This window comes from Berghia stephanieae, unplaced genomic scaffold, assembly GCF_034508935.2.
Source record: "Berghia stephanieae isolate SIO BIC M18660-M18661 unplaced genomic scaffold, UCSD_Bste_1.3 scaffold899, whole genome shotgun sequence".
Classification (NCBI taxonomy): Eukaryota; Metazoa; Mollusca; class Gastropoda; order Nudibranchia; family Aeolidiidae; genus Berghia; species Berghia stephanieae.
In genome coordinates, this window is record NW_027629542.1 from 5,001 (window position 1) to 15,551 (window position 10,551).

A 10,551-nucleotide genomic window follows, 5' to 3' on the forward strand; every position below is an offset into this window, starting at 1 on the left:
GAGAGAGAGAGAGAGAGAGAGAGAGTTATAGAGATGATAAGGAAAGTATTGGGAGATAAATAGATAGGTAGATAGGCTGATAGACAGAAAGACAGATAAAAAGATAGATAAATAGATGGACAGATAGAAAGAGAGAGTGAGAGAGAAACAGTTGAGAGTGGGCGTTAGAAAATAAGAAAGAGAGCGAATGCGATCGAGAGTGAGAATTAGAAAGTGAATGTTAGAGAGAGAGAGAGAGAGAGAGAGAGAGAGAGAGAGAGAGAGAGAGAGAGAGAGAGAGAGAGAGAGAGTTGATTTTTGGGATGTTTTTTCTTTTCTTGTACTTTTCTTACTTATTTTGTCACCTTTCATACATAGACTACTCGTTCAAAATTGAATACATATCGTGATATCAACTAATTGACGAAAACGTATCTCGCATTTCCATATAGGTCTATCCAGAGAGAGTACTTATTGTGTAAATCATCTGGTCAAGGTGTACATAGTAGCAGGTCTGATAGCCGAGTGAAATTTTGGGCTTGATTTAAGTAATAGAAAAAATATTTTGGGTTGGTTTGAGACGACGCGCACATATTTGCAGGTCTGATAACCCAATTCCTTATGGACTCATTGTTGTAATGGAAATCTTTTAAAAATGACGCAAAATATAGTCCATTACAACAATGTTAAACTATGCCCCTAAGTACATTTGGATGTCAGACCTGCATATATGTACCCGTCGCTTTGAGATTATTTCCATTACAACAATGAGCCCATAATAACAACCATTTGGGCTATCAGACCTTGAAATAAGTACACGTCGCCTCTGGTCTATCTTTGTACCCAAATTAACAAAATAAAACTCTATTTTGCTAACACCAACAACACATTTGTCTTTCAATCTACATTTCTACACTCTATTTATCTTGCCGAAATAAATTCGTAATTGGAAATTTCCTTTTCGCGCGAAATGCCGTCTCGTGTTTCCGCGCAATCTTAAACCACTTCCGTTGGACGCCAAAAATGTTGATTTCCTTCCTAGACTCGGATTGCAGAGGAAAAGTCAAGAAGTTTTTTTTTATTCTAACCCTCTCCCTAAATAGTAACGCGTAATGATATCGTGTTTACAATTATAATATGTGACGTCAGATTATTAAGCGTAAATTTCACTGAAAATGAGATTCTTTTAAAAGAGGTATCATTTAAATGTTTTTGAAGATGCCTTTTATTGGGAGGCCTTCCATAAACTACTACATCCCAAGTATTCTTGTTCTAGTAGGGGATTTGGGAGGGGGGGAACTTTTTTTTTTAAGTCTCAACCCCCCCCCCCCCCCCCACCCCCTCCCAAACCCCCTACTAGAAGTTCTAGTGTAGGGGTTTTGGGAGGGGGAGACTTTTAAAAAAAGTCCCCCCCCCCTCCCAAATCCCCTACTAGAACAAGAAATACTTGGGATGTAGTAGCTTATGGAAGGTCTCCCTTTTGAAGATGTCTTTTATTGAAAGATGACGAAATAGGAATGGATTGAGGGGTAGAATAAATGATTTCTTACACTCTTGCGTTTTGAAATTCGAACTTTGTTCCCAACACGAACTCGCTAGCTCTTGTAGCGGTTGGAAACACGTCCGGATTCCAAAATCAAGAGTGTCAGAATTGTGTGTAATTGACTAGAGGGCCGTTTTTAATCTATTATTGATGTTTTCCAAACCGGCAGTTGTATTTTAGGGCAGATGAATTCCAAATATGGAGATAAATTAGATTGACGGCTATTTTGAGAATTGGATGAAGTATCGTCTGGAAAAAGGGATGGATTATATCGATAATCCAATTGTTTTGTAGTAACAGGAAGGTTGGTTTTAGTTTTAGTCGACGTGTACTTATTAGCAGGTCTGGTAACCCAATTCTTATGGGCTCATTGTTGTCATGGAAATCTCCAAAAGAAAAGAAAAATATTGTCCGTTACAACAGTTTTAAACTAGTCCCATAAGTGGGTTCGGATGTCAGTCCGGTATATGTGTACACGTCGGTTGAATATATTTAGTTATTATTTGTATGATTGCTCTATTATATACACCCCCCCCCCCCTCCCCCACCGGAAAATTAAAAAACAAACTCGGAAATCTGATCAAATTCCTTTTAATCCCTTGCTTGCGAAGCGAGTGCTCTACCAATTGAGCTAACCGGACCACCACTCGGTTATCACTTTGTAAAAAAAAAGTAGTTTTATAATTCGTAGGGTTGCCAGTAGTTCTGTTCTCGTTGGCAAAAATTAAACATGGACTGTACGGAACAGTTTTGACCCCAAACAGGGGGCAGCGCGGCTCAGCGGTATGGTCTTTGCTTCGTATCAGAAAGGTACCTAGTTCGATCACCCGCCGCTGCGCGGTGTGGCCTTGAGCTAGTCACCACCTCGCCCTAGCTCAGTTTGCGGCGCTGCACTGCGGCTGACGCCTGGGTTATTCGATTCTTCCCTCGGAATAAATAGACCCTAGAAACAATAATAATAAATAAATAATAATAATAATACTTTATTGCATCCCAAAAAGGAAATTTTTTGTACAGACGTGTTATAATTTACACATAAGATAAAAATACAATGGAAATAGGATGTATATATATAAAAAAAGGAGCAGCTCTATAACCAGAGCTGCGCTTTATAATATGAATAATTTCAACACTGTAAAATAGTTAAAACTGTCACTATAAATTGAAAATTGAAAAGATTGCAAAACAAATAAATTAATAAATTAATATTTATATTTTTAAAAAGTAAAAATGAGAAATAATTATATAAAATGATTATTGCTTGTTGTTATAAAGCCTAATACTGGACGGCAGAAAAGATTTTCGGTGTCTCTCTGTTTTCGTTGAAATAGAGAAAGGGCGACCACTTCTTTCTGACATAATAATTGATGGTCTTAGTGGATGATACTGGTCATTTAATATTTTAGTTATTTTATTTATACAAAATTTCTCGTATAAAAGATCTACATCGTCAACATCATTTATATAGCGTTTAATGGATTTTTTAATATTTGAATTTATTTTGTTCCTTTCCACTGCTAAGCAATTGCCTCCCCAAGCTGTTATACAAAATGACAAAACACTTTCGATTACTGCTCTATAAAATAATGTGCAGAGGGTTTTATCTATTCTAAACTGAGAGAGTTTTGATAAAAATATGTACGTCTGCACATCTTATGCCTAATTATTTTCAAGTGTTCATCCCACTTGAGCCTGTCATCAATCGTTACACCAAGGTATCTGTAGTGAGGAACTCGCTGGACGAATTGGTCCTTTAATTTTAACGGTTCTATCGGTTCCTTCACTCTCCTAAAGTCAATCACTAGCTCCTTTGTCTTGCTTATGTTAAGCTCTAGGTGGTGGGCATCACACCAAGACACAAATCTATCAATTTCTTGCCTATAAGCCACTTCGTTGCCATTTGTTATGAGCCTTGAAGAGCGGTGTCATCTGCAAACTTTATTAAAGGTACACTCAGGTTTTGACTTCTACAGTCATTCGTGTATATTGTGAATAATACAGGGGACAATACACAACCTTGAGGAGCGCCAGTATTTGTAGTTATACAGGAAGATTTGTTCTGCCCTAATTGAACATATTGTCTCTCTCCGTAAGAAATTCGAGCACCCAAGCAATTATATACTTGTTTAAATTCAGACTAGTCAATTTTTGAACAACCAACTGGGGTTGCATTGTATTGAACGCTGAAGAAAAATCTGCAAAAAGCAATCTGCAATAGCTCCTAGCGTGATCTAGATGCCTGTAGATGTTGTTTGTAAACAGCAAAATGGCATCCTCTACGCCACGTCCTGGTTTGTAAGCAAATTGATGACTATCACTCAATGGCATAAACTGATTCCTAATTTTAATAAGAACAAGTTTTTCTAAAGATTTCATGACTATTGAAGTCAGTGCAACAGGTCTGAGATCGTTCATAGTTTCAAGTTTTCTTTTTTTGGAACAGGAATAATTTTCGAAGTTTTCCAAATTTCAGGGATTGAAACGCATTGGAGGGACCAGTTAAAAATATGTGTATAAATGGGGGAAAGCTGGTGGGCACATGCTTTTAATAGTTTTCCTTTCAATCCATCCGGCCCAGCAGCCTTCCTCTCGTTTAGTTTCGAAAAACGAATCTCGTTTCCTCTTCACTGACCTCAACAGCCATTTCATCTTCCAAAGCCCTGTCTAATTTATGTTTTTTCATTTTCAATATCAAATTTGTTTGCTGTGTCGAAACGTGAATAAAATTTATTTAAAGTTTCAATTTCGATATCTTCTGATATAATCGTGGGCTTTGGATTATAGTTAACAGCAGTTTTAAGCCCCCGCCACGTGTCCCGTAATATCCCCAGAAGAAAAGCATTTTTCAATTTTATTTTTGTACTTGTCTCTACAACTAGATATTACCCTCTTTATCTCTTTTTGTTTTGTTTTCAGATCTTTTTTGTTTCCACTAGTATAGAGAGTTTTCTTTTGGTTCAATAAAAGTTTTAGATCTTTTGTTATCCAAGGCTTGTTGTTAGGATAATATTTTATTTCTTTTTTTACAAGACACTAGCTGTTCACAGAATTTTAAATACTCACTCACACAGTCATTCAGCTCATCCACACTATCACATGATTCGATAAAAACATTCCAGTCAGTGCATTCAAAACAACCACGCAAATCTTCACACACACTTCCGTTCCAGATCTGTACACTTTTCTTTACTGGTTTTACACGTTTAAAAACAGGGCGGTAGATGGGGAGTAGCAAGAGCATGCAGTGGTCAGATAAACCTAATGGGGCACGGGGTAAACATTTATAACTATTTTTAATATTACACAGGAATAAATCTAATGTTTTTTTGTCCCTTGTCTCGCAGTCCACGTATTGATGAAGTCCCGGGAGAGTAAAATCGTTACATTGGTTAAAATCGCCAGTGACCATCAATACGGCATCGGGTGACTTAATTTGAATGTCCTGTATTTCTTTCCTCAAAATATTTTTCGCTGTGGTGTTGTCTGATGATGGTGGAATGTAGACGTTGACGATGATGACATGAGTATATTCCCGGGTAGGTAATATGGTCGTGACGAAACAGTAATAAATTCAATATAATCGTCACAATACATTTTCTTTATCTGACAGTTATTGGGGTGGCACCATTTGTTGTTAATATATGTGCACACCCCACCCCCAGTTCGTTTATTTACATTAGTCCGATCTCCTCGAAATAGTGAATATTGTTCAATATTAAAACATGATGATGGTATGTGAGGAGATAGCCAAGTCTCTGTTAACGCTATTATGGAGGCTTGACGATAGTCACTATTAAAACGACACAGTGAAAACAGTTCATCAATTTTATTTTTCAGTGATCTTACATTACCTGTCACTACACAGGGTAAAAATGGACGAAAAGGCCGTCTGTTAAATTTTGTTTTTATTCCTCCCTTTCTCCCCTCTTTCTTACTTTAATAAACGATGTGCCAATAGTGGGTGGTGGGGGTGACACGGGTTGGAGGGATCGGAGAGTCTCTGGAGTATAAGTTATCGATAGGCTTATTTTGGCAGTAAAATCACAGGCTAAAACACCATTTATGCTTATAAATATACTAATAAATATAAAAATCAGGAACAATATATACTTCACATCCATTTTGAATAAAAATTAGGCTTAAATTCCGACGATTGAATGATAAATGAATAAAAATATGTGTAGAAAATAGGTAAATATTCACAACACGTCTGTTGTCGCCGGAAGCCAGCGCCATATATATATATAAATTTCCCCTATGGGATGAATAAAGGGAAATTTATATATTTCATATACTTTTTTACAAGAATAGATTTATTACAAGTATTTATTTATTTATTTATTTATTTAATTTATTATATTTTTTTACCTTTCAGGCACAGGTTCCCTCACCGTCCTCCGGCGCACCAATTCGCGCAAGACCGGAAGTAGCAGCAGCCGTGCCAGCAGTATCAGTATGGACTCCATCGACAGCTACGCCACGGCTGACCTTGGCATTGACAAACTTCCGCCCACAGACACCTCGGAGGCCCTTCACGCATGCTCTCTAAGGTCAGTCACTCAGTCAGTCACTTTTGGTCACTTTGGACATCGTGGGTGATAGTAATTAGTAATTGAGCTTTATATAGCGCAATATCCACGAATATGCTCAAAGCGCTTTACAAGGGGTCCCTGGTCAACAGCAACATTTAACATACAGGACGGGACATGACGCCTGTTAGACGATATTATAATTTTTCGGACAAAGACAACGCTGTTTAACGGCCAGGTACTCAATTTACATCTGAGTACGGTGAGAGAATGTGAGTAAAGAGAGCCTTTTCCAAGGACTCAACTATGCGCGGAGCGGGAGGCTCGAACCTAGGACCTTCCGATCCGAAAGCAAATGTCATAGCACTAGACACAATAGCCGCACGATGATGCCTGTTGAAATCAGACGCCTTATTGATGGATTATCTATAGATAGAATGAAGTTGACGTCACTCAGTTCTTTGTTATTGTTTTTTTTGCCATCCGCATTTTTGAGTAGTTCTGATTAACTATATTATTATCCAGACTATAAAAGTTAATGGTTACGCATAGTTTTGTATGTTGGTCCGTTATACTTCCGGAGGGCAATGTTGTGAGCTTCTTGGCCAAGCGCATACTATCTATAGAAAGAGAGAGAGAGAGAGGGGGGGGGGGGGGGGGGGAGTCCAGATAGCTCAGTTAGTAGAGCGCTCGCTTCACACGCAAAGTTTGATCCCTGGTATAATCGAGATTTTTTGTTCTTTTCTGACCCCTCGTTCACCCAGCGTTGAAGGGGTAGCTGGTTCTTTTAGATCTGGCGGAAAGTAGGTACGTTGCGATAGACCAGCGTCCTATCCAAAGGGTAGCAAGCAATTGCTATTGTCCGTTTCACGCTATAGACGCCGGGATAAAACTCGCCCGGCTCCATGAGCCTATTGGCTCTGAAGGACTATTTTTTTTATCTATAGAAGGAAAGAAACTAACGTAATTCAGACGAAGGCAACGTTGTTAACGGTCAGGTACTTGTTTTTACACATGGTTACTCTCAGCGAATTGAGTAAAGGGCCTTTTCCAAGGACTCAGTTTTGCGTCGCCCAGGGTAATAAATACTCGAATACGTGACCTTTGAAACCATAGAGGAAACGATATTGACGTCACTCAACTCTTTGTTGTTGTTTGTCGACACCAGTTGGGTGATAAGGTCACCAAATTCTATCATTTAGGCAGACTTACGTGTTGCATAGTTTTGTGTGTCGGTGAGTTATATCCGGCTGGCGGATGTTGTGAGTATTGTAAGTTAATTGAATTTATAGTCATAAACATGGAACGTGGGTTAATTTTTAATCGCTTTATTGAACGGACTAAACATTGATGCTGTGCGTTTAGGTAAAATACAACGCCACACCGGACGGCTAAATTAAACATACCAACACACAAAACAGTGTGTTTAACGTTTATAGTCTGACTGATAATAATATGGTGTAGTGAGAACTAATCACTTAGAGGATGTGTAAAAATAACAACAACGAGCTGAGTGACGTCATCCTTGTTCCTTCTATACATAGATGGCAAGATGGCCCAAAAACATCCCGTGCTTCGTAAGATCGACACAGACTGCTGTGTGTGGATTCAATAGAGATGGCGAGAGATGTTTAGATTCAAAATAGAGATGGCAATAGTAGATTGTTATAGTCATCTTTGCAGTGTTTGTCCAGTTTTCTTTTTCCCTGGTCCAGACATGAAACATGATAGGTATCTGTAAATGTTCCCTATTTCATTCGTGTTATTACCTAAGATATTATATATTTTCTATTTTTATCTTATTCTGCCGATCTACTTGTACTTCTCTTCTTTCTCTCTTTAACTCGTTTCGCTCTCTATCTCTCTTCAACTCGTTTCGCTCTCTCTCTCTCTCTCTCTCCCTCTCTCTCTCTCTCCCCTCTCTCTCTCTCTCACACACACCACACATCAACACACAACACATTAGCTATTTTCTTCTTGCTTCCCTCTCTCTCATTCTCTCTTCCTCTATTTCTCTCCCCCCCCCCCCCTTTCTCTTTCTCCTCTCTCTCTCTCTCACACACACACACACACACAAACACACACACACACACACACACACACACACACTATCTCGCCTTTTCTCGCTTTGCTATCTCTCGTTCTCTCTTCCTCTATTTCTTAAACCCCCCCCTCCCTTTCTTTCTCTCTCTCTCTCTCCCTCCCCCCCCCCTCTCTCTCTCTCTCTCTCTCTCTCTCTCTCTCTCTCTCTCTTTCTTTCATACATTTTCTTGAACACTCCAGTGTCACAGTGCAATTCCCTAAAATCCTTCAGAGCCATTGCTTCTTGGAGCCGGAGCTTATCCCGGTTCTATAGCGTGAAACGGACAATAGAAATTGCTTGCTATCCGTTTGATAGGACGCTAGTTTATCGCAAAGTACATTCCGCCAGATCTGACAGATTCAGCTTCCTATTCACTGTGAGTGGACACGTAGGGGGTGGGGGGGGGGGTCAGAAAAAAAAATTTCGACTGCACCCGGGCTCGATTTTGGACCCTTTGCGTGTGAAGCCAGTGCTCTACCCAACTTATTTAGAGATTTGTGATTCTAAAAAAATTTTCCTTTTCCCCCTTAGATTACGCAATTTGGTCAGGAGACTGGAAAATGAGGAATCAACAAGGATGACATGAGAAAAACCTGGAGTACGCCGCCAATGTCCTGGAGACGGTTTACGTGGAGGAGTCGAGGTGAGTCAGCCGTCGCATTGATCACGTGTTGTGTTGTCATTTTTAGCATTCTTTCCTTGTCTTTTTTTTTTTTTTTGTTTTGGCCGTACTCTGAATAAAAAAATGCCAAACATATTTTTGAAGATTTTGGCCAGAAAATCTCGTCATTCAAATATCGCTCGATTAAAATGGCCCTCATCTTGTCAAAAAAAAACAAAAACAAAAAAAAAAAAAAATACTTTCAAGCCGGGACATTTATTGACCATCATCTGGTCATAAACTCTCAAAATGGGACATTTGACCCTCATCCGGTCATAAACTCTCAAACCTGGGACATTTGACCCTCATTCTGGTCAAAAACTCTCAAAACTGGGACATTGACCCTCTTCTTGTCATAAACTCTCAAAACTGGGACATTTGACCCTCATCTGGTCAAAAACTCTCAAACCTGGGACATTGACCTCATCTGGTCAAAAACTCTCAAACTGGGACATTTGACCCTCATCTGGCAAAACTTCAAACCTGGGACTTTGACCCTCATTGGTCATAAACTCTCAAAACTGGGACATTGACCCTCATCTTTCAAAACTCTCAAACCTGGGACATTTGACCCTCATCTGGTCAAAACTCTCAAACCTGGGACTTTTGACCCTCATCTGGTCAAAACTCTCAAAACTGGGACATTTGACCCTCATCTTTTCAAAACTCTCAAAACTGGGACATTTGACCCTCATCTTTTAAAACTCTCAAACTGGGACATTTGGACCCTCATCTGGTTCAAAACTCTCAAAACCGGGACATTTGACCTCATCTTTCAAAACTCTCAAAACTGGGACATTTGACCCTCATCTTTTCAAAACTCTCAAACTGGGACATTTGACCCTCATCTTTTCAAAACTCTCAACCGGACATTTGACCCTCATCTTTTCAAAACTCTCAAAACTGGCCTTTGACCCCACTTTTTAAAATCTCAAACCCGGGACATTTGACCTCATCTGTCAAAACTCTCAAAACTGGGACCTTTGACCTCATCTTTTCAAAACTCTCAAAACTGGGACTTTAGATTCTCATATAGTCAAAAACTTTGTAAAAAGGGAATCTATTGACTCTAACCTTGTCCAAATTCCCAAACCTGGCGCTTGGACTTAACGAGTCCAGGGTTTAGAGTTTTGGAAAGACAAGGTGGGGTCATTTTAATTATCCCCATTTAAAGACCGATTTTCGGGCAAAATTTACAAAACTTCACGGAAATTTGAAACTGCCTAATTATTGAAAATTTTGTTTTCCTCAGAAAGACAATTTTTGTTGCATCACAATATTTTATTGTAATGATTGGAAACACTCTTCTACAAACACACAAAAAACGCCAAGAATTGTATACACACTATTATGCTGTGTTATGTTATTATTTTTTATTATTATTATTTTATTTTATTATTATTATTATTATTATTATTATTTTTATTTTTTATTATTATTATTATTATTATTATTATTATTGTGAAATACCTTGCCCTATTGTAAAAAAAAAATAATACAGATTGTTCGATATTTATTTTTTATTCTTTTATTTTATTTGAATCTGTTGTTAAAAATGTAAATACTAACTTTTGTGATTTCTACCAATTTCAATTTTAAAATATTTTCAGGTTTTTCTCGATTTGAAAATAGAAATAATGAATGTTTACTTAAAGATTATCCAATTTCTATTTTTTTTTTATATTATTTTGTTTAAAAAAAATAACCCCAAAAAGGTTTTAAACAAGTATTTAAGTGAATATAACTGCAAATGGGA

General features: G+C 38.1%; 1 protein-coding gene across 1 annotated transcript in view; it reads left to right on the forward strand.

Moving 5' to 3' along the window:
- LOC144962344 (uncharacterized) overlaps positions 1–8,720 on the forward strand; it is a gene marked incomplete at its 5' end in the record, with an annotated part of 11,646 nt that extends 2,926 nt beyond the window's left edge. Inside the window, 2 exons of the mRNA XM_078895238.1 lie at positions 5,898–6,072; positions 8,666–8,720. Coding sequence (XP_078751364.1) covers positions 5,898–6,072; positions 8,666–8,720 — 230 coding nt within the window. The remainder of the gene's footprint in view (positions 1–5,897; positions 6,073–8,665) is intronic.
- Between the last annotated feature and the right edge of the window lie 1,831 nt (positions 8,721–10,551).